The 24,688-nt window shown below is 43.8% G+C and overlaps 1 protein-coding gene across 1 annotated transcript in view; it reads left to right on the forward strand.

Annotated features, from left to right (window-relative positions):
• The first annotated feature begins 50 nt into the window (after positions 1–50).
• Positions 51–24,688, forward strand: part of TMEM266 (transmembrane protein 266) — a 140,495-nt gene continuing 115,857 nt past the window's right edge. The window contains 5 exon segments of the mRNA XM_035335477.1: positions 51–119; positions 16,980–17,153; positions 20,761–20,932; positions 22,864–22,964; positions 24,008–24,113. Coding sequence (XP_035191368.1) covers positions 24,100–24,113 — 14 coding nt within the window. The 5' untranslated portion in view covers positions 51–119; positions 16,980–17,153; positions 20,761–20,932; positions 22,864–22,964; positions 24,008–24,099.

Genomic DNA, 24,688 nt, shown 5'->3' on the forward strand with positions numbered 1-24,688 from the left:
TTGCCCCCCCCGCCCCCCGTCCCCTCACCTCACGGCCGCCGGCCCCGCGCGGGGAGCTGAGGGAGCTCTGGGGCGGCGCTGAGGCGGCGGGCAGGCAGGCAGCAGGCACCTGGTACCAGGTACGTGCCGAGCCCGGCGCTGCGGGACGGGGCGGGGAGCCCCTGCCTCTGCCGCGGGGAAAGTTCGGAGGCGGCCACCGGCGGCAGGGACGGGGCCGGGGGCTCCGGGGCGGCCTCCGCTGGGACCGGGACCCGCCGTGCCCGGCTGCGGCCGGCCGGGGCCCCTCGGGCCCGCTGCGGGGCTCAGCAGGGGCTCGGCTCCGCTCCGCGCCGCTCCTCGGCGCGGGTCCCGCCCGGGAGCTGCCGCCGCTGCCCGGCGGCTCGCTCGCTGCGAGACCCCAGACCCCCGGCGCTCGGGGGGGAGCCTCCTGCCCCCCGTAACGCCGCGGTGCCGCCGCAGCCGGGACCAGCCTCTGCCGAGGTGGAAGCCGCTCGGACCGCGCTTAGCGAGGGGCCGGAGCTGTGGGAGCGCGGTAGAGGCGGCAGGCCCGTCCTGGTTCGTCTGTGAGTGCGGGCAGTCACCGTGAGGGCTGCCGCGCTGCAGCAGGCGGCACGTCAGGGAGCTCCCCGTGAGGAAAGCAGCCAGCACGCGCCCGCTGAGTTCGGCAGGGCGCTGAGCGCGGGGAGAGAACCCGTGAAACGTCCCCGGCGGCATCCCCTGGGTCTCACGCGTGTGTCTGCGAGCAGAGCGATCTGCGAGCTGGGTGTTAGACCAAGCGTGCACCTGGCACCGCTGTAATAGCGGGTGGTGTGCGTACGAAGGGAGTAAAATGGGTAACGAGGTAGGCTGCTTACCGCTGTCTGCCCACAAGGCAATCAGCAGACAAGGGTGGTTTGCCTAAATGCGGGGCACCTGTCACCCCGTGGGCACAAGAGTCGGGAATCCCCTTTTTGTGGTGGGACTGCCGGGATTGTTTTTTTTTTGTGTGTGTGTGTGACTTACTACTGAAATCTGCCCAGACCGAGAAGGGTAAGCCATCTGCCTGTTCTTAGTCTGCTGTGAAACGTTACCTGAGCATGGCTCAAGTGGGCAAATACTGATACTCAGTGGCCTTCTGGTAGTTCCTGTGTAGGAGCTGCAAGTTCACTCAGGATGGTGGTAAAAGGGTTATTAATAACGGGACTGCGCTAGGGACGCGTTATAAATTGCACTGTATGGTAGTGGCATATAAGTGCTTGCAACGAGATTTTGTGATTAACATCTTGCAGTAATTATCTTGGAGGGAAAAAACTGTTACTTGATCTTGTGAACAAGGTCTGTATTGTAAGGCAGAAAAGGGAAGGGATGCTTCTCAGTTACAGAAGATGCTGAATAAGAAGCAAATGTGTACTGCTTCAAACGTGTTATGTTTCCTAAGTGCTGTGAGGAGAATGCTTACAGTCAGTGAAGTGACGGTGTGAGTAAAGAGCCCGTATTCTGAAGCAATGCATATGCTTGTACATTTGGGAACAAAGTGGAGCTTTTGCAGCTCTGTTCTGATGCTACTCATTGAATTGCAAAATTAACTTTCCTCTGTTTAGAACAAGGTGTTTTTTGTTTTTTTTTTTCTACCTGAAGGTTGAGAAAGAGGTCCAAGTTTTAGAAAAAGTTAAATGTTGTTTGCATGCCATAACTACACTAAATGCAATATCAGGCAAAGAGAACAACACGTAGCAAGAGTTTGTACCATCTATTTTGACTTCTGTACTGGAGCAGTGAAGGAGATGAAGATCTCAGCTCCAACTGATTTATGAAAAGGTCAGCAAGAAAATTAAGACATGAGCAGCGTATGCTTGCAGTGCCAGTGCTAGCGAAAGCCTGCTGCTCAGCTGAAGTATTTTCAGATTGTGACTGACTGTAAATGCAGAACACAATGCTCAGTATAGCTGTTCTTCTTGTCACTGTATCTGTTCTTGAAGGTTAGTAAGGTATGTACCTGTAATGGTAGTTCTGAAGGTGCCCTGTAGCAGATGTGTGCAGCTCTTTTTGCTCGCCCTGGGTGCTGTGGTGCTATTTTTCCAACCTGGGTTCAGCTGAGACTTGCTGAAAGCTGGCTAGCTGGCAGCTTGCTGACTGTTCCTTCTCTGATGGGCTATACACTGCAGTTTCTGACTCTGCAGTAGAATTGCATCACAGGTTGCTACTTCTGTCCCTCTAAGCTAAAAGTAAAATCTCAAGCGTGATCAAGAATGTGGTTTCGCTGTAGTGTGATTTCCTCCCTGTTAGGAGGAGAAATCTCATTGCCCTATGAGACCCTGAGAAGACACTAATTTACCTACAGTTTATCATTAGTGTTCATCTAGATTCATGTGTGTTACATACCAGTAGAATGGTAATTACCTGAAGTGTGTTGTGTAGTGTAAAACCATCTGCCTACTCTATAAGAGCAACAAAAGACACAACATGTCTGCATAGTGCTCAACACAGGTGCTCCCTGGACAGCGGGGTTACTTAACAGACAGAATATTTGGTCCATGTGAGCACTGCGGAACCACTCCTACTGACAGTGAGCTGGAGACCTTTCTGCATTGTGTTATCATCAAAAGTGTCAACAAAATGCTATTTGCAGAGTCTTCGTTGCTACTTGGTACATGAAAAGAAGACCATGGTTTGATCCTTCCTTTTCCTCTCCTGGCTTTCCACAGCCTGATGCTGCGTGCTGATAGAACTTGGTGGCACCACTCTTGTTAGGTTTAGCAGTTTGAGGTACAAGTCTGGAATGTGCAGGGTTGGAAAATGGAGAATTGTTTTTTCTTTGGCTTGAAGAAATTCTGAACTCCGTCAATACTTGTAGGATCGCCTTTGTAGCGAGGATGGACATCATCCTTGGTAAAAATCCCAACTTCAAGGGATACGTAATAGACCTTAGTTTGTTGTCACTGTGGGGTGCTAACAACTTGCCCTGTGTGCTTTGGTTCCCGAGGCTCATGCTGAAGGTGAACTGAAACCTTCTTTTGCATTTTTTGTCTTAGGAGGTACGGTGGGAGCTAGGGCTGTGTGAAAGGGAACCAAAGGTTTACTTCAGTCTGTCATGTTTCAGTCCACCGATGTGCTGGAGGTAGGATTTAGCTGAACAAGAGCTATGCGTTAGGGTTTAATTCCGTAGTTATAAGGTCACAATGAGCTCTTGGTTAGATACCTGTAATCCTGTCAAAATCACTTTTTTCTTGCATGTAATAAAAGGCTGACTCTTGGAAACCCCAGTAGCAAGGGCAGCTTCAATGACTCATGTCAGTACCTAAGCAATATAAAATATATCTGCTTATTTCCTTTTTATTCAAGCCCATAGTAACTTCAACATGAAGAGGTTGTCCTTCTGTCTCACTTTTGTTTCATCTTGTCTAGGGTTTAGTGTTGCTTTGACATCTTCCAATTGGAAGGCTTTTGTGGCGAGTGCTGCATCTTTCCCTGCATTGTGTAAATACCTTGTGCACCTGTGGCATTGTATGCTGATCAAAGCTACGTGTTAAAACGTATGTTCAAATGTTTCGATTGCAAAATCAAAGACCCGTAAGTCAGAAACTGTCTGATTTAGAGACGGCGAGACTTAGCTCTGCCTGTGTTGCGAGCCGTTGTGTACACTGAATGAGCCAATGGTTTGCAGAAACATAGCACGTGGTTCTAACAGTTAAAAAGATGACTAATGCAAGCAGTGGTTGTCATATGCTGTACTAAGTGTGATGCTTCCTAATTGTCCAGAGTTTACCTTTCAACTCAAATAACCGTCTTGCAAAGTTAGGTTCTAACATGGAACATCTTAGTATTGCGTTTTAAAAAAAAAAAAAGATTACATAGAGGTGGTGTAACTTCCTTCATTGACCTTGACAAATCCCAAAGTGAGGTTTGAGTTTTCAGCAGTAGCTTTTAGTTCATGTAACTGCCTGATTCAGTAAGGTGGTTGTGTTGTGAGTGAGGAAGGACCTCTGGGGTCTGTGCTCTGTCTGGGGAAACGATGGGTAAAGTCTGACCTGTCTTGTCCCCCGGCCTGCCTCTCTGTGTTCTTGCTTCAGCAAGCCCTAAGTGCTCCATGGTGCTTGGCTGCTGCTGTTCTGCCAGAAGTGCAAGCTGCCCAGCCATGGCATACATGGAGCTCGTGCCCAGTGGATGTTTTTTTCTTAAAGGCAGGCAGAGGAAAATCGTTCAGTTGCATGGATTGCCATGAGCCAGAGTATCTCTGCTGTCCCAGGCAGCTGAAAGGCTGCCTGCAAACAAGGCAAGTGGCAGAGCTTCTCAAAAAGTTGCTAGTCTTTGTAGTGGAAAGTGCTACATCTGAAATGTAAGTGTACCTACCAGCTTTTTCTGCTAAGAGAAAATGAAAATTCATATATAAAAAATAGCAGGGTACAAAGTTCATTGAAGTTGGTGTGACTTTGGCTGTTGACTTTGATGTTTTGCCTTAAATAGTTGTGCTCAAGTCTATCAAATAATGTTGTATAGAAAAATACATCATTTGGACAACCAGGTCATTTAGGTGATGGTACAAATTTTTAAAAAATCTCTTCTTAAAGGGAACTAGAGAGCTCCTGTCTGTAATAATTAATGTTATCAAACAGCCACGATGTAAACAAGAGGTGTATGATGTCTCAGCTAGTGCACAGTCCACGACTTCTCTTTGTATGCAATAGCTACCTGGATTTTATAGCCCATGTCTAGTAAGTTATCACATTCTTATCTGGAATGATAAAACTAGCTTTGAAAGCCTCTTTTGAAAAGGAAAGTGAGATATGGGTCAAGGTGCATGTTAACTTGCACAAAGGTCTTAAAAACAGAAAACAAACAAACAAAACAAAAAGTTTTTTCTTGCCTATATTTAGTTTTTTGTCTATTACCAGCTGCCACCTTCAGCAATATTCCTGCCTTTTTTTTTTTTTTTTTTTTGGTTTTAAGAAGGGCTTTCTGAGCAGGGAGCAGTAGTGTGACAAAATAGATGTGCTTAACTTTGAAAGGTGTTATTTTTAGGATTAGTTCAAAAGGGCAGGTACTCCTTGGAGACGTAATTTGGCTGAATTGTCTCCTCCCGCTGAAAGAGCAGTGCGACACTTAGGTAACATTGAGGTTTACCTAAAAGTTTTTGACACGTTATCTCTGGGCAAGAAAACCTCAGAGGATGGTGCAGAGTGGGCACAGCTTCTGAACCTCCCAGCTCTTGGTGGCGCGTTGGAAGAGGCCGCTGCTTCCCGAGAGGCTGCATCTGCAGCCGTGCCGGTCTGTTCCCTTCTGCTCCCATTACCCTGGGGCCATGGCGATGCAAGGTCCTGGCCCCGTGCAGTGGCTGCCCTTAGGAGCGCAGCGGTGCTGGGTAAGGCACAGGCATGTCCGTGCCTAGCAAGGGTCAGGCTGGAGACAAGAGCTGATCCCTAGCGGTCCCCTAAGGATTGCCCTCACTTCCCTGCAGGTCAGGTCCCCAGGTACAAGGAATGGAAAAGTTTGCATGTGCTTTTGGGAGGAAAGCGTGTGCATGACTTACTTAATGGGTGTACTGCAGTGGTACTTGTTTCCCTACTCTCCTTCTTTTTTTTCTGATTCATATTTGCTCACTTCACCTTTCAGCAGAGGGGGAGCATATGGCCATGTGCTGTCTGTCCATCTGGTTGCCGCTTACTGTGAAGTCGTTATGCAGGCAGATTTGGCCCATCTTACATTTCTTATGGAGGTAAAACTGGTAATGGAAGGACAGCTGAAGTGTTTATTCTGAACTGTAAATGGGAATTAAGTAGGGAGCGAACACAAAAGGTGCTCTATGAACACTTCCAGTCTTCTGTCTTTAAATACAAGCATAGCACAAGTAATTTTAAGGCAAAGACAGGGACTTTCACTCTGGTATGGACTGATCAAGTAGAGATAAAAGACATGTCCTGTCCCAGGGTTGTTTATAAGGTAATGTTGTGAATGGTGATACATGTGTAGGAAAACCTCAGTTATGGAGGTAGCACTCTATACACACCACTAAATGTTCTGCTGACACTGTCCCATCCTAGCGCAGGCTTGTAACACAGTCTTTTAAAATGTGTAACAGATACTAAATTCATACTGTAGTATGTATGAAATAAATGCATTTAACTATTCTGTATGGTTTGCCTCTTCAACCAGTAGTGTTTTTTCCATGTGAGAACATGGAAAATCCTTTTTTTTAAAAAAAAAAAATAAAAAAAAATACTGGAAACACTGATTATAAAACCAGAAAGCTGGTGGGAGAATCAGAAGCCAGTAATTCACCTGAAACCATCTTGCTTGCCGCTTAGCTCAGGGGTTCTCATCTTTGGTGCTTACCTGCAGGTTCGTTATGTAAGAGCGCTTCAGCGCTGCTGCCGTGGCAGTGACAGTGCTGGGGGCTGTTAGGAAGGGGCTGGGCTTGGGCAGGTGGGGGGATGGAGAGTGGCTAGAGCTGACACTCACTGCATTCATTCCTTAAGGTTTTTATTTTGTATTGAGTAAAAGCTCAGTCAAGTTTTTAACATGGCGCTGGTATTTTTTGCCGTTTTTCCTACAAAAAAGGTTTAGCCCTGTATTTAAATACTCAATGGGAAGCTCACATAAAATTTTCAGAGAAAGCGTGAGTTTGAGACTTACATTTCAAACATAACATCAAATGAAATGTTTGTGAGCAGATGCTCTTTGTAGTAACGTATTTTAAAATAGAAGTTTAACCCTCAGTACCCAGCGGTGTAACTAGGCTGACCATGGGAATACCGAGCAGTGTTTGGGAGAAGAAAGCACGTAACAGCCTGTGTGAGTCCTGCTGGTGGTGTGCCGCCTGCAGCGCACGCAGCTCCGAGGCTGGCACCAGCAGGGCCTGCCAGCTCACCGCTGAGCTGCACCGTGCGGTGCTGGGGTGGAACTGATTCTAACGGGAAGGGTTGAAGACCTCTGCTCTGTGTAATCTTCTCCACTTCAAAAGGAGGCACAGGAAAACCCGAAGGTTTGCTGTTAGCCTCCAAAACAGAGCTTCAGAGATGGGGCGGTTTGTGTGGTGCGTGGGTTGTTTCCCTGCAGGATATTGTATGGCTTGTGGTGAAGTCTGCTAAAATACATTCTTTAAGTACTGCTGAAGTTTAAATCCATGATGGATGTGATTGTGGCATGTTCACTTTTGTGGATATTTTCACCAAACTTGGCTCCCTGCTATTGACTTGTAATGTGACAAAGGGGGGAAAAAAATCTTTAGTACTCTGTCTTTTGTGAGCATGAAAAAACTGATAAGGCAATTGTCTACGGTCCTAGAAGCGAGGATCAGGTCACCATAGTGACTCGCAAGGCTCGTATCAGATGAGGGGTTTAGATGGTATTTAAAGACACTGACCGTTTTCTTGCATCTGCTGTTCTAACCCTAGAAACAAAAATAACTTGTGCAGGTATAATGAGACAGCTCCAGCTAAGCACTAGTCTATTATTTCTCCTTTTGAAGTGCCTCTCTTCGGCTAGTGCCCGAGCTTCAGGTACTGCCAGACAGCAGAGGAGTTTTGATGTGCAAATGAAGGTACTTGAAATGCTGGGAAGGCCTGGAATGCAAGGCAGAGGATTCCCTCTACAGCAGGAGGAATAGGGGCTCAAAGACTTTTACAACCCCTTTGGAGGGCATTGAATATTGAGCTACATACTGTCCAGTTTTAAGTTTTATTTCCTTACTTTTGCTTTTGATTAAAAAGATTCTTTGGCAACTCACTTAGACTCCTTTGAAGTTGGGAGCTATGGAAAGGAACTTGGTCCTTTTTGCTTTAGAGGCTGGATGTTGCACCCAAACTGAATGTGCTGCTTGTTCTAAGATTAGACGGGCTTGTTGCTTCTGAAGAACTTCTAGCTGTGTAAGATAACTTTTTTGGGGAAAGGAAGGGATTGCAGCCACAGTAGCTGGTAACTTGTCATACACCTGAATACAAAAGTGCTGGGTGCAATGAACTAGCGAAGACTAACTGGTTGTTTGCTTGCTTGACACGTTGAGAAATGCAGCCAGGTCTCAGAGTGACAAGGTGACTGTCATCAGCTAGTACCTGGTTGGGGTTTGCTGGGTTCCATGACGTATACCAGCTCACCTATTGAGAAACAGCCCATGTCCTCATCAAAAAGTACTGAGTAGCACTTTCACAGGCAGCCTTGAACTGTATTCACTGATGTTGTCAGCTGTGTGGGACAGGAGATGTACTCCAGGTACTGTCTAGTGTAACTGAAATCCTTATCTTGACTGTGATGCTGCCGTAACAGAACGCAGGATGCTTTGTTGTAGAATGAAGGTAGGAAAAGGGAAATCCAGTCTTCGGGTTTGTGAATTACGTAATGAGGAATTTGGCATCACAGAAAGCACAGGTGGTGACTGTGGTCTCTTCCTTCCCTAAAAGGAAGGACATCTCATCTCAAGGCTGCAAACTGCTTTTGTTTATGCAGTTTAACAAAGCACTTAGTGGGCTGAAATAGGCTGGTTTGTTTGTTTGTTTTTCCCCCTGTGAGTTTCACTGGGTATGTAACGCATGCTGCATGAACAGCATTTGGCAGAAGAACGTAATGTCTGAAACCTTTAGTTATATGCAGTTGACAGCTCTGTCCAGGTCAGAAGACATCATATGTCAATAGCATATCAGCAATTAGAACTTTGCCAGTAGCTTGATTATGCCTTGAATAATTGGTCTGTGTTAAACAGATAATGGCAATGTTTGCCTTCCAAGCCTAGGCTTGAAATACATAAAATATGCATATTTGATATGTTATCTGGCTGGTGGAAGAACTACATAGAGAAGTTCAGTAAAAGTTTTTACAACACCAGAGACTGCATATTTTACTACCTTTGTCACACTTTTACTTTCTGCGTGGTACTAGAAGTTCTGCAAGTGTCCAAGATGCTTTGTGGTTCATCAGATTTAATTTTGTTATATGCATTTGCCTGCAGCAACACTCAGGGCTATACAGACTGTTTAATCTTCAGGGTGTTGTTTTTTCTTAGTACAGTGTGCTTAAAACTGTCTAGAAGCTTACCAGGCTGCCTGGGAGGAGAAAAAGGAGGAAAACAGACTTGTTCTGCTTCATGATTTGATTTAAGGCATGCAAATGGAATTTTAGAGAGAATGGTGAGTGTATCTCTGTCACACGCTATACATTATTTTCCTTCTCTGTAGAAGAGCAAGTAGTTCTACCTTACAAATAATTTAGTTTTTTATGCTTTGAAGTTTATAAAGTAAAATAGGAAACTGACTATGGTAGCAATAGGTGATAGTTCTTGTGTGTTCAAGCATGATCTAAAGTAAGATCACAGGTTCATCGGGCCATGTTCCTGACTGGAGCGAACTGTCAGCTTGGCAAAATCTCCAGGTGCTTCAGTAATCTGTTTTAGAGCACCTGGGGAACAGGTCCTGATGGACAGACCTTTTTCTATGGAGTTCATCCTGCTTAAAAGCCAAGCATCTTATTTTCTTTTTTCCTAAACTAGAGTTTAAAGAAAAAGCAATGATGTGATAAAATGATTGCCCTAAAGGACAGCAGAAGTGTTCAAACCTTCTCAAAGTAGTGGGAGTCCAGCATGTTCAGTTAACTGGCCACGTGTTCTGTATCTGTGACTGTTCAGCTTGCAAGAGATCAGTCTGCCTTGCAGTAGAGAAGCTGTATTTTCCGAGTGAGCTATATACCTATTTGAGCTGTGATCAGCACTCTTTGCCTTCCCTAAGGAGATGGCAGCGATTGTAGCATTTATCATACATAAAGGGATCTGTCTGGCTGTATATAGCTGCCAGAAGACACATGAAGAATGGGTAGCAAGAGGGCAGCGTCCATAATCTCCGTAACCCTTCAGCCAACAAAACTGACAGTGAGCTAAGGAAATCGTTTCCCTGTGGGTGTTTTTATTTGTATTTTTTTTAACCTGACCCCATACTTAACAGCATAACCACGAGTGGGGCAGATCTGGCAGCATGTCTGTAAGGAATCTGCTAGCAAAGTGCTGTCTGAAATGCTGGTCTAGTGGTCTGCTCTTGAAGCCATTGGCCCGAGCAGTGCAGAGATGAACCTCTTAGTTGAAGCCAGTTCTTGTTCACTCCAGAAACTGAGTACGCAGCTAAAATGCTGTGGCTTGCTTTAAAAATGGTTAATTGGAAATACTGTGGAAGTGATGGGCAAGAGTTTGAGTTAGTGGTGTTTAAATAGCAGCGTTAGTAAGAGCAGAGAGTTGTCTGGGTTATTTAGGATTGAGAAAAGGGCAGAATGTAACGTGTCTTCAGCTATTGCCAAGCAGCTCTGTGACTGGAGCAGAGACATGAAGCCAAGGGCAAAAGTTGTCCTTAGGGGAGGAAAAATGAAGCAGAGTGAAGTGCTAGAGCAAAGGAAGACAACGGACATTTGAACTTGGCTTTAGCTTTCTCTCTGTGCCTTATAACTTGTAGAAAAGATGACAGATCCTCCTGACTTGGCAAAATTGACTGCTTTCTGGGAAATGCAGTAAAAGAGCGTCGGAGCCTCTCTGGGGATGGTTACGTGTTTGCAGTCTTACGATAAGTGTGCATCTTTGCAAGGGAAGGAGAAAGGAAGGACTTGCTGGCAAAGATCATAGCTGATATACCCAGGAATGACCTTTTTCCAATTCTCTCCTGTGGGCCGTGAAGAAGCTACATGGTACGGCACTTCTAATGACTTCCTTCTTACTGGGCTAGGTATGCTCGCACCCCAAAGGTCTGAAGCATTACGATCGTTGTGGTCCAACCCACGAGCATGCTGTGTAGCTACAGCGCTGAGTCTCCGTGCTGCACCCGGGTGCTGCCCTTCTCTGTTGTGCTGTTGGTCAGTGGCCATTGACAACTCAGGTGGCCAGTTGTGAATTTAATGTCCACAGGAAAGGAAGGAAGAGGATACGGATGTGTCCATAACTAGCTACTGTGTGTCCCCTGCGTAAGGGGAGTGACAGTGTTGTATCCAAGCCTAGGCTTTTTTCAGGTTGGTGCTAGTGTTTTGTGTTCGTTTCAGTGCACGGATAAATAGATGTTTAAACCAGTTCTTGTATTTCCTCCCAAGGCACAATTTTGCATTTTTATCATCATTTATAACTGAAGTGTTGGAAGAAAGCTTTCAGGCATGGATTTATAATAAATTAAGATCGAATAACACTATTCACTTCAGCAGTCCATTCCCCTAGAAAATCCTGCAAGGTGTGTTCATTAAATAATCAGGTAAGATTTCCTGCTCTTCCCCAGTTTTACACAACTTTCAACACCATATCTACTGAAAAAATGCATAGGTCAGGTTAGGAAAATCCTGTTTGTGCAGTGGAATTTTGTTGTCATCATGAATGTGTGCACGGCATGGACGGGTGAGTCCCGAGCCTGCAGCTTTCGTGCGTTCAGAGCTTTCTTTAAGGTCACCCTGCTGCAGCAGTGCAAGTTGATTCACACTGTATACCGATTTGTCTCTGGGACAACTTCTTATCCCACTGATTTGTTGTGACATTTTTATGCTAACTCCAGCAAAAGGAGAACATTTAAGGAGAAATATTTTTTAATTGTAGATGTAATTTTCCAATTCTGTGTGTGAAGTGATGTAGAGGATGGGGGAACGGCTTGCTGTGACCAGTCACCTCTGTCTGCTTTCAGTGGAGCACAGTTTGAGAACATCTGGACTGTAAAATGCACCTCTTGAACTTTCATTGATTGGTTCCTTGGGCTCTCAGCCATAACGTGTATTTTTAGATACTTGCAGTAAATCTTCTTGCCTGCTAAAGAGTGCCAAATCCATAGTTCTAGTCAGCTGCTGTCTTTCTGGATGGGAAGTACGAAAAAAAAAGGTTCCTGGTTTAAATAGTTAACCTGCTGCAGCACTGCAGGCTGCAGTTTGTGCAGCTCTACCTGGGTTGGCTTTAAACTGGCCAGCTTGGCGACTGGTGTCAAAGTCCGGCTGCAGCAGTGCTGGCTCAGCATGACCTGCTCTGATCTCTCTGTCTCTAATCCTAGGAGAAAAACTATTGGCCTGGACACAATAAAATAATCTCTTTCATTGGCAAAACCATCTCTGCTATGAGCAGAGGAGAAGAACGTGTGGGGCTTTTTCATTTCCGTGGTTTACGCTTTAGCCTTCCCTTTTACAAGAAGGAAGATGCAAAGTAACTTAAAGTGAATGGGTTGACCCCTTAGCCATGTAAAAGCTTGATGCATGCTGCAATTCCGTGTCACACTATAGCACAAGTGTTCATTGGGACTTTAGAAATGGGGCACGCTATTTTTGAAAGGAGAAATTAGTTCTGCCCTATACATGTGTGCTCTTTCTGCCACCTGCAGCAGTACATGAGCTAGCGGTCAAATGCTTTAAAAGCATACAGCCAGCCTCAGAAGGTCTAAACTCTCTGACTGTCTTGGTCCCGTAGGAGCCAGAAGTGCTCTGCTCTTGGTTGAGGGTGCCCAGTGTCTTGGCCTGCCTGCACTCAGCAGCTAAGTTTATTTTAGCCATTTGGGTGCTGCCTATCACTTCTCTGAGTAGCCTCTGAAGCTCATTACATTTAGTTTGCACACCTGTCTGTTTTGTGCTTAGTAGGAAAAGAGTTTCTCTATTACCAGCTGTTAAAGAAGGGTAATATACACTAAAAAACAGGCTTGTTAACAGGATTTTTTTTTAATTATCACTTTTGATTCAAGACAAGTATTTCTGTCTCAAAGCGTACCCCGTTTCTCATGCTATCTGTCCTTCATTTTTTCCTAAAAGTATCACAAAGTATCATGGGTTCTTTAAAACAACTTGTATTTATAAGCTATTGAGCTCGCTCAAAACTGCTCTTACTGCAACCATTGTCTCAGATCAAGTGCTTTGGAGCAGGGCTTATGTTACTTGAAAAAACACCTTATCAAGTGCCTGCTGTATCTCTAAGTAGTGTACGAATAATAAACTTGTGGGCCAACTCTTTCTTGCCCTGGCAGACTGATCACTTCTAGGATGGTGGGGCACGTAGCAGGGGCCAAAGCTTCCCTGCCGGGGCAGTGCTGCAAGGGGCAGCGCCCTTGGCTTGCTCTGGTGGATGCTTGGGAATTACAGCCCGGTGTGCTGGAGGGTGAAGAGGGTTCTCCTGTGGAGCAGCATGGTTGGATTGTCCTGTTTTCTTTCTCATTTTCTGTTTTAAGGAAAATACTGAGGGAACGAGCTCTTTCAAATGCATCTGCTTTACTTATTTCCTGGTCTGAACTCCGGGGTAGCAGTTTGTCGCACAGGCATGCGAACACTGTTTTACATCCCCCAGCAGCCTGTGAGGTCAGAGCTCACAGAACACAGAAAACTGTTGTATCGCTGTTAATAAATGTTTCTTACAAACATTGAATACACAGGAAAAAGCAAATGTGCTCTGATTCAGAGTTGGTGCCAGGCATTTTAAATGGCACTTTGCTCAGCTGGTAATCTCCCTGACATTTTGGGCTATCAAGAAACTGTTAGTTCCGTGTTTAAAGAGCAGCCTAGGAAATAACGTGTGTGCCTTTTAATTGAAAATATGTGAGGTCTTCATATGCTGTTTGTTTCTTCCCATTTCTGCTATGTTTTGGTAAGTATTTGGTAGAACAGTTACACAAAAGCTGACGTTTGGAATTGCCAGAGAAGCTGCTGCCAGGTGTTTGTCTGCACAACGCTTCCTGGGCTTTTGTGCTGCATCTTCAGGGACAGCAGAAGCCTCCCTGGGCTGTGCAGAACCTCTGGGGTACTCGGAGCCACTTCAGGCAGACCATCTAATGAGGTGAGGGTCTTAATCTGCATGATGAAGGAAGTTACGCTAGTCCTTGTGCTGTGATTACTTTTTGCTGCAGGACAGTATGTGCTTCCCGTCCTGGTTCCAGGTCCAGGGGAAAGGTTTGTCTTCCCTGTGCAGCTCCCTAGACAGACTCCAACTATACCCCAGCCACATCTCCTCTGTGCTGTTATCTTCCAGAGCTCAACTAAAAGTGAGGGGGGAATGTACATGCTTGGTCAGTAAATGACCAAAAGGAAGTGACAGGTTAACACAGCTGTCCTGGAAGGGCTGCTTGCTCCAGGTTGTAAGCGGGTCTGTCAGGGGTGAGCCCGCTTCGGCTGGGGCCGAGTCCCCACCCGTAATTTGTGGCAGAAACCCAGCTGCAGGCGTGTAGTAAGTGCGTGCCATTGCCTGCTGAGGGAGCCGGGGTTATGCACACAAGTGTATTGGCTGTTTATTAAAATAATGATTATTAGGATGCTGCATGCTGTGGTAAGGCCATCCAGTCCTGTGGTTCGGGCTCCATGTGGCCAGGTGAGGTTTCTCCCAGCCACGAGCAGTACAATGGGGGTGGCCACGCACGCTGTGCGAAATAGCTGACTTTCTTCTGAAGTACCAGGCAGGACCCGAGATCAGGATTGTCAGCTGTCTCATCTAGCAGAGTGAGGTATAACCTGCGTGCATCAACGGGACAAAATACTACAGCTATTTGTAGTCAAAACAGCTGCGCTGTTTGTTGCCAGAAGCCAAGCTACACGGCGCTGCTTTGTGCCTGGGGGAAGAGCAATGTATTTCGCAGTAACGGGCTGGCTGCTACACCCTTGCTTTTAAGACGCGCAGCGAAGCTGTAAATTCATGTAAAGTTATTGTGCTTTGTCTGAAAGGTTGCCCCTAATATTTATCACGAATGACAGAACCTAGATACTTCTCAAAAGTGTATTTGTAGTGTAGGTGGTTCTTCCAGTGAACTCATCAGTCCCAGATGCTGGCTATGACTTGTCCGATGGTGTGACCAGACTTAGTGCCTGCCTGTTTGAGTTCCTCTTGCTTATGTACTGCTGACTATGAGACAGAATTGGTCGAAGGAACTTTCTTCTTAGTCTCCTCCTTACATGGGAATATAATATTTACTGGCCTCTCAGAGCCTGTATTGTTAAGATGAATTGAGATCCTTAGCTCCAAGAAAAATAAGCGCCAAAAATTTCTCAGATGCTTCTTTTGTTTTTACTCTGTTCTGATTGTAGCGTTCTGAATTTTTTGTGTTTTGGGTGACGTTGGCTTCTCTAGAGAACTGGAGAACCGTTCTAACAGTTCCTAAAGGACTTTTAGAATCTGTTGTGCCTAGGATGCTAGACAAAAGTAGTTTTCCTGAGGAAGGCTGACGTCTAATGGTTAATTAATGGCTAATGTGTTAATCTAAAGGTATGGGCAGATACTGAAGCTTGTGTTTATTACAAGGTTAACATCTAAGTAAGATGAGCTACAGATATTGTGGGTGCAAATTAAAATGTAGTGAGTTCTGATCGTTTTCATGGCAAACATGGGGCAGCCCTAGGACTTTCACGTGCCTAAAACCCAAGACAGCTTGACAGTGTCATTCCCCTGAGCTGAGGCACTTCATTAGAGGGACCTCTCAAAGCAGGGTGACTTTTTGTGTTCCTCTGTCTTGAGTTAAAAAATCTTGTCTGAAATTTCAGCTCTGTTCAAGTCAATCGGTATTTTGCTGTTATGTTCAAGTGGACTTGCATTTTTACCTCAAACACCATTGGCAGCCTGCAAAAACTGAAGTTCATGTGTGATTAACTCCAAGCTAATGAGAGAAGGCAGATTTCTCTATAGCACTAAAATTATTCTCACTAACATGTTGAAAAGGGCGTGTATTTTTCCTTTGCTATTCTAAAGACTGGCCGGACTTACCTTGCTTGGACTGAAAACAAAAGAAAAAATAACACATGGCTGTGGCTTGAAAACAAAGACATGGCTGCAGGTCTCTGGTTAGTGACTCTTCACTGCAGTTCTGGGGAGTTAAGGAAAAAAACAAACAAACAAACAAAAAAAAAAAACAACTCGAAACCAAATCCAAGAGCTGATTGCAGACAGACACCAGCAAATCAAGCTTCTTTGAGACCGAATTGGTCCTTTGGTCCTTGATTTGCTTCTATTAATAACACAGCTGACTTCAAATGACTCCGGTAGGTTAATGTTACACATTTGAAATCCAGGAATAAATCATTGCCACCAAATAAATATCAGCCCAGCTCTGTTTGCTGGGGTTTGAAATCTTTATGTTCTTAGAACTAAGATCTACCTTAGTTTTTTTTTTTTTTTTCCCTTTTGAGAACCAGAACTTGTGGCCCAAAATCTTGAGGGGGAGGAGGTGCCAGACTGTCTTTGCCATAAAGTTGATGCAAGTTGCCTTCTACCCATGTGCTAGCTGAGCCCAGAGCTGTTTAATTTCCAAGACTGGGGGAAAAAAAAGATGCTTTCAGTCTAGTGGAGCTGTTAGTGCCAGGCTGATGCCTATCAACATGTGCAGTGTCACATAGCAAGCGCCAAGCTTTCCAGCTACGAGCCCAGAAGCAGTATCAAGAGCATCAGGCCTGAGCTACTTATCAGAGTCCATGGTCAGCGTTTGTATCATCGTACTGGGCTGTATAGAGATCATCTCACTAGAAGCCCCCTCTGGTCTAAGTGGTGCTGCTTGGTATGTACAGACATATCCTCACTTTTTCCTCAAATAGAAGTGCTCTTTCCAGCAGTTGGAGGTGTGAGCAGAGCAGGAGGTGTTGAGACATGAAGTAAAACAGTGCAAGCTGACAGCCTCGTGCCTAATGCTTGTATTTGAGACAGCAAGCATTCTTTTGTGGTTTTGCTTCTTATTAAACAGACCCAAACCTCCAAAGACTAGATTAATCTGTAAATGGGCCTTTTAAATACGTGGTTGCTCTTTCCTTCATTCTCTGGACTTGAGAGCCCTCTTAGTGTGTTTTTTTTTTTTTCCTTTCACTTTAACCACACAGGGAAGTTATAGAGGAACAACACTGGGGAAACTAATTTACTGCAGGTAAATGGGGACGATGTGTAACGTGGTGGGGTAAATAGCAAGCTTGGAGAGTTAATCCAGAGTTAGAGGACGAACGAGTACTTTCCGTACTAAATGTGTGCATGTCCCTTGTTAAGGAGCTAACTTTCTGTTTGGGTGGCCTTGAGAGCTGCTCAGTTCTTCGAGAATTTTGAGATTCTTCATAACTCTCATTATTTGCCATAGGTTGTTAAAACTCAGCAAGAAGAAGGCCCAGAGAAGTACCTTTTCTTCGTCCCCTGATGTGTTCAGATTTAGCTACGTTGTGAATTGCTGAAGTACCTGCTGGGTGTTGTGCTTTTCCTGGAAGATGTTGGTAGCGCATCAGAACAACTGACTGAAACCGCTGCAGCAGCACTGGTATGTACTGTACAGCAATGCAAATCGGAGGGGCAGCACGGGCATGCACTGAAAGCATGTTTGGGCTGGAATGCTTGCATGTCACAGAAGCCTGTCTGTGGGTAGGCCTGCTGCATGGCTCCCTTCCCCTCTCCCCAGTTCCTCAGTGAAGAGGCAGCAGAGGGAAGGCTTATAGGAGTGCCTCCAGAACCATCCCAAGCAGAGCAGCTCCTCCGGTCTCCTCTGTCTGGAAGTACCATGTGCTGCAAATCTGCAGGTGCCTTGGAAGAGAGTGGGCTGGGCGGGGCTATCCTGGGAGTTTGTATTGGCTTAGTCTTCCTCCAATGAATTTTAACTTGTCCTGAGGTCTAAGTTTGCAGTGCGGAAAGCTCCAGACTCAACCAGTGCTCGTAATGCATTGTGGAGAGATTATGATTATGCAGAAAATTATTTTTTCTCTTCTTTGGCCTGTCTATACTTCTCTAGGAAGTATGAACTATACTTACAAATAACAAGGCAGTTTTTAGTTACGTGATTACATGTCTTCCCACCCCCCAGCATTCTGCTTAATTTCAGCATACAGGATGATCCCACAAGGGGATGGAATTATAGCTGTATGAGCAAGTTCCAATCTGCCGCTTCCTAATTTCTGAATGCCTGATTTTTTCCAATCAAAATACCTTCCCTGTGATGGAGTTTTTTTTTTTTAATGATGTATTAAAAAACTTGACTGTAAATCACTATGACAAAGAGGCAAGATTAATGTCCCTCCTTTTTTTTTTTTTTGTTTATTTCCTTGAAATAAAAAGCTCTGTCTTTTGTACCTCTCTCCTCTTCTGGATATTGTATAGGAATATTGAAGCTACAGATAGAGCTGGGTATCTGCAACTGTTAAAATAATATGTATCAAATGTAGTTGGTTTGTTGAGCAAATTATTTCACTGTTTTTCTGTGAGATCTCTGCATTCATGATCTACTGATAAATTTAATTCTTTTTTTTTTTTTTTTTGAAAAATAAAGGATGTATTAAATGTCCATATCTAGACCCATATAAATAATTCCTTAAAATGTTGGCTAACTGAAAGTGGATTTGGGGACGGGCAGTTTAGTCAATCTTATTTTTTTAATTATGATGAATCTCTTAAATTTTGTTCAACCTGAAGTGAAGCAAGGAATATTGCTACCTCTTCTGCAGGAGTTTTTCAGGGTTTCCCTATCAGAAGAGCAGGCTGCTGGATTTCTGAAGGAAACACTGACATACGTGACCATTAAAATTTTCTAAATGCAGATGCATGGAGTTGGTGAAAATTTACCCAGGTGTTGAACTGGAAACAGGTGTCATAATTGCTAGGTTGTGATCCCAGGGAGCCTAGTTTCAATCTGTAAGAAATGTAACTTTTACTGGTAGAGATAAGTGATCAAATATTATTTGTGCCAATCTTCAAGGTGATAGCAATGGTGTTAATCACAAAATCCCACATGGCTAGGCTGATTCACATGTAGCTACCTCTGAATTACATTTCCACTTTCTCTTTGAAAGCTCCTAAGAGTACAGTTGGGTTAAGTATTTCCCCTAGCCCTATTTAAAGTTATTTGCGTCTTCCTGGATAGCTCTGTGACTTCCTTAAGATTGTCTGATAGGAATAGCCATAACTTCCATGTAAACACTAGACGTATAAGAAATTTAATTTATAGACTAAACTAACATAACTAATTTTTCACAAATTAAACAATTCCATTTCTTCATGTGTACTAGATTCAATATAAAAGGTTTAACGTCACACCCACACACACCCACACCCACACACACACACACATACCCTCGGGGAGCCACCCACCCAACAAAACACAAGAAAGAAAGAAAAGCCCCAAAAAGAGGGCTGCTTTTCATTTCCCCCTTCGTAAATCTGTTAAGCATTTCCAGGTTGGGTGCTTATTCCAGTTTAATATCACCAACTGCGAGAGCTTGGCACATTATCTTAGGTTTAAGTCTTTCTGAATTAAGCTGCTTTAAGTATTTCTCCACCATGCCATTTGTTCCTGTGGCTGTGCCCACGCACCACTGCCCTACCCCCCTTTTGCTGACACAGCTATTTTTGGAGCTGTAGTGTGACCTGCACCGGGGAAGCAATCCTGCCTCAAGAAAAGTACAGAAATTAAAAAGAAACCAAAAAATCAGCTGCTGTTGATTAAAATGCTGTGTTTTCCTGATCCCGCTCACAGTAATGGTCTATGTGCATGGCTGGGGCAGGGGAAGAGGGCGAGACAGAGGCTGTACAAGAATGCCTGAAGCCTGTTACTGCCCCAACAGCAATGTCGTGTCCACATGTGGCCTGTTGCGTGTACTTTGCCTGCATCTGGTGAGCCTGTTCATCTCTAAGCTTTTGTTAGGGGGCTGTGTGGAAGAACCTTCAGTGAGAAGAACAGGTCAGAATCTGGCTTCCTAGATACTTGTCAGTATAGAAACTCAGGTGGTTCTCTCTGTGTGTTTCATCCAAGATCTTACAGCATCACGATGATAAGCCGGGGAGAGTAGGAGCAAATACAACAAATACTGTGAGATGTGTTGTCTTGACCAGCTCAGCTAAAGAGGATACAAGCTAGCAGGGACTTTGGTATAAAAAGCTTAAATTAAGCCATCTTCCTCTTCCCTGTGTCTGCTTTTTTTTTTTTTTTTTAAAATCAGGCTTTTTTTGTGCCCTCTTGAGGCACATATTGTGAGACTGTCTAAAGCAGTGCCAAGAGGCAGATTTTAATGCAGATGTGGAATACAGATTTTTTTTTTTGAAGCTTAGTACTTGCACATACAGCAAGCACCATCTTACACGTACAGTGATTTTACGTACACTTTCCCAACTGTTCTGTATGTTGAATTGTTTCAGCTGAAATCCATCTGCTTATTAGCAAGCTATGGCTATGGTGTGGTGACTGACAGCGGAAGGTTGCTTTAAACATTAACAAATTAACTCAGGCAGGATCTGTGCTGGGCAAGGGCAGCAGCATCAACCTTTGCTCAAGCTCTATAGCACATGACACTGCTTTTCATCCTGCGTGATTCTGAGCATAACCCGTGAACTGTGAAGCAGTTGTGTGCCTGTGCCCCCATACAGGAGGGGATAAAAGAAATCATAATTAAACAGAAGGTACAATACAAATGTCTTGGAGACACCAGTGTGTGTGTGATATCTGTGCAAGGAACAGAGCAAAGCTGAAGGGCTTGGGAGGCAAATAAAGCATTTTTAAGCACTTCAAAGGCCTTGCTTCAAAAAGAGCTCAGTGAATTGGGTGCAACTTGCTTCCCTTACTGCAGGCTGGTGAAGAGCTGAGTCAGCTCTGCTGAGATCTGAACTGTGAACTTAGATGTTTTAAGCTGGGCTATGAGCCTACAAACTTGACTCTGCACAGAAAACCAGGTGTAGAAATATGCTTCCCTTCAGACTACACTGTCTTCTTGGTACATACAAGCTGGTGCCTTAGTCACTCAGACCAGTGAATGTTTCTGGGTTTTACAACACTTCAAAGCTTGCACAAGAAACCTTTTGGGAGTATTTCTTTCCTTTGTGTTGTTATCGCCTTTTAAAATTAATTCTAATTCTGTTTAACTTGGGAAACTGTGCTCCTTCCACAGCCATCTCTTCTTGAAAATACTTGTGCTGCAGAACAAATAGAACTGCTGAACTCTCACAAAACGGGCATCGCTCGTACTCACATGGCAGCTCGGCCAATACCATGTGCTGTCTGGTTTCAGTTCCAAGAGGCAGAAAAAAAGGCACCCTGAAACTGCTAACTAATGCCCTCAGGTGAGACCACAGCAATTTTTGCCTCCTGAGCAGTGACCAGGCTAGGTGCAGATAGGGCAGTATGGGGAAGTTTCCACTCGGGTGGTGGATGGAAGCCCCAAAGGTTGCCTGCCTTCTGCCCCTGCCCATCTCTGCTGGCAGGCAGGAGAGCCACATCATTGCCCTTTGCCTACGCTATATTTTAGAGGAATGCAAGCGAGAGATTAAGTACAGGGAAACAAATTCTCCCTGCTGTGCCTTGTTGCCTTTAAACACCGCTCAGTTACACAGAGGTTTCCTGTGGAACTTGGAAGGGTTTTACATGGCTTTAATGAAGTTTTGTACATAGCAGCTAGGTGGGCTGGAGTGGATAGAAAGATGAAGTTTCTGCAAATATCAGTACGTGCTTGTGTATAGCCTAGAAAGAAGCGTGAATCCTTCTAATCCCTTAAGGACATAGATACAACCTATTACATCCATTTTGAAAGTTTCTGTTGTGCTGCCCTGTTATTGGGGGCACCGTTAACCAGCTGTCTTTTCAGTTCATTAAATCAGCTAACACATTAGTCATCTGCATCAGAAATTACTCACTTTTGCCACTTTTTCTCTCAGGAAGGCTCCAGAGTCCTTTGGAGACTTGACTCCCTTTGTCTCCTTCCCCGTTTCTTTCCACGTTTCTCCCTTCAGGTTTGCGAGTGCCTTATGGCATGGTAGCAATCCCTTTGGCAAGGGTGCCTTGGACTCTGCTCCCTGGGGAACCCTCAGAGTTGTTGGAGGGTTCCCAGCCGCGAGTTGCTCCTTCGCTCTTGGTGGTCAGCAGATGTTTCCTGCAGAGCTGCCAGCTCCTGGAGGGGGAGGCAGGTCTGGCTTACTGGTGCCACTACTGGTCGGATCTGGCTGAGTGAGGAAACAAAGTTCTGCTTGAATGGAAATGTATTTTCTAGCTTAAAAAAAAACACACACATACATTGCATGTTCAGGTCATGTTAAGGATTTGCAGTGTTGCTGCCCCCCCGTTATGACTTAAGTTCCCTAAAAATATTGAGATTAATTTTAAAATAATAATTTTTAAAATCTAGCTATAGGTTTTTAGTCTTTCTGTTTGTCAAAGCTCCTTTGGGAGAGTGGTGGTGAATAGTAGCGCTGTGCTCTCTTCCACGTAGATGGTGAGTTTTCATCTCTGTGAAAAAAATCCCATCTCTACATGTCTGCTTGTCCTTGGAGATCAGTTTCAATCAGGTCTAGTGCAATTTCCTAAATCAGCTGTATCCCATTTGCCTTTTATTCTCATGACTTGCAAACACGAGTGCAGTAGGATTTCCAATTTCTGTTTAGTCTCACAGGACAGGTGCAGGGCTCCACATCCTTAACCACTGTCCTAGGCTGACTGCTTAGAGCAATAGGTTTGGGTAAAGCACTTAATTAAAAATAGTTTTGTTCTCTTTTGTTTTTGAACAGGATTGTAAAGTTTCAAAACAAGGCTGATAGTGACATTTTGGTTTTGTTGCATGCCAGTATTTTTAACAGTTGCTGTTACACAACTGTCATGGGCACAAATTCACCGTATTCCTTCAGTGTGTGATTTAAATACACATTTAATTTAAAAAAAAAATATTTTAGTGTTTTGCTGCCTTGGGGTTATAATGAATAAAATAATTCAAGGATCGAAAGTGCAAGGAAACAGACTCCCATTGATACCAAATGGCTGTTGAGTTAAAGCCGTACTGTATCAGATAAGGTTTATCTGAAAGAAGTTGGGTTCTTGCTCTGACTTTACAAATATTGAAAGCTTATAGGTAAGGGGAGCGTGTGAGTTTTTCTGGAACAGGTATGTTTTCTGTTTTAAAGTCAGTTGTGTTTCTTCATATGAATAATTAAATGGTTTTTGGCTGCCTTATCTACCTGAGGAGGATGATCACAATCTAGACCCTTTCTTTTTTTTGTATACCCAGGCATGTTATCTGGAAAATCTGAGAATGGATTGACTATATTTTACATTATTGCAAGTTTACGGGACGTGAAGTAAAGCCTTGGAAATGACGCTAAAAATGATGTAAGTTCAGTTTTATTATTTGGTATCAAGTGATTGCCAAGATTTATACTTTTGTTATGTTTCCATTGTAAATACTTGACTGATACTAACAGTGTAGCCTTTTTAAGGCCCCAGTATAAAGTTCAATATAAAAAGTATTTTCCATCATCATGAAAATAGTTTGGTGTTATTGTCAGTAATGTGCTAATTTACCAACTGCTATTTCTGTTAAAGTACAGTAAGAATATCTTTTTGTATTTTAGTTACTGATTTAAATTATTTAGCATATAACCCTGACAGTAGCTTTACAAAGTTTCTCATGATATCATTTTCTATGATTTTTTATTTCTTATATGGTATCCTTTAGATTATATTTTCCAGCTACCAAAACCTGTTTATTGGTAGGTTTTATTCTCACAAGCTTGTTGTTTTCCATTCTGGTTTCCTTTGGCCTAGGTACACTGCAAATGGAGATTTTGCCATAGGCAAACCTGGTATGCTTTCCAAATGTGTTACTGGGCTTTGTTGATAGGCTGTCATCAAGATGATCATTCAATCTAAAATATTTGACAACATGAACTGATTTTTAAAAGACACTTGCCGAAGTATCAAAAGAAGTGAGCAATACAGTTCCAATTAGAAAATGGAGAACTTTGTAGACAAAGCTAATGTTCATCTCTGTTCAGTATATTAATTTGTAATTGAAAATTGTAATTGTAAATTGTCCTTCGGCTTCCAGTAGCATTTGTGCTCCTGAGGCCCTGAGCTTTGTTTGAAAATCCCCCCCCTCATTATTTCTCTAAACAGTCTAGAAATTTAAAACCAGATACATGTTGTTATGGAAGTTTATATGTGAGCAGGTGTCTATGTGTGTACATAAATGCAGCGTAGCTTTACCCCTTCCAGAAAGTAGAGGAGTTTACCTGGAATAAGAACACCTAGAAAAAAAATCACAGGGAAAATATAATAGGCAAACTCACAACATGACCAAAAATGTCAGTGCAGCCCTTTGGAGTTCTTGCAACTGTGTTTTAGATTTTTAGACTTTGTTTTGCCTCTTGCAGAAAGCTCATCTTAGAAGGCTAGAACTTCTGTGCAAAAGAACTGGAATCAGTTAAGTACTGTAACCACTGCTGATTAAGTTGCATCCTCCAACATGACCAGTCCTCAGTAAGTGCCATATAAGGATAATTACAGCTTATTTTAAATGCACTGTAACAATTCCTACCTGCAGGAGAACGTTACCCTGACATTGAGAGAGTTCCATCAGTATTACTGGAAAGGAAAGTTGCTACTTCGAGAAGCAATAGTAGGATTTGGTCAGTTGTCTGAAGAGTGTGAATTAGCAGAAATAGGGTGGATGCAGTGAGTGTTTTGGATGTGTTACTGAGAGCCAGTAGCTGAAAACTACTTTGTCATGTCTATGTCAGATCCATTGCTTTTTTCCTTTCCTTTCACTAAAATTTTTGCAAAGCTGCTTGCCAACACTAGTCTGTTGCTGTATTTGTTTTGCTTTTCAGTCACATCAGACTCTGTCTACCATGTAGTCTGAAAAGGTAAATACTTTTGGGAGGGGAAGGATGCACTAATCTGTTTCCCTTTTTCCTTTGTTATATTGGAAATTGGATTGCTTTGTGGACTTCCATGTAAAACTGAACCAGCTTATCTTGGACTTGTAAACATAAAGGTCCACAGGGTGACACTAAAGGTGAAAATCAAAGAAAGAACATTCTTGCTAGAATTGG

The sequence above is a fragment of the Oxyura jamaicensis genome, chromosome 10, assembly GCF_011077185.1.
Source record: "Oxyura jamaicensis isolate SHBP4307 breed ruddy duck chromosome 10, BPBGC_Ojam_1.0, whole genome shotgun sequence".
Classification (NCBI taxonomy): Eukaryota; Metazoa; Chordata; class Aves; order Anseriformes; family Anatidae; genus Oxyura; species Oxyura jamaicensis.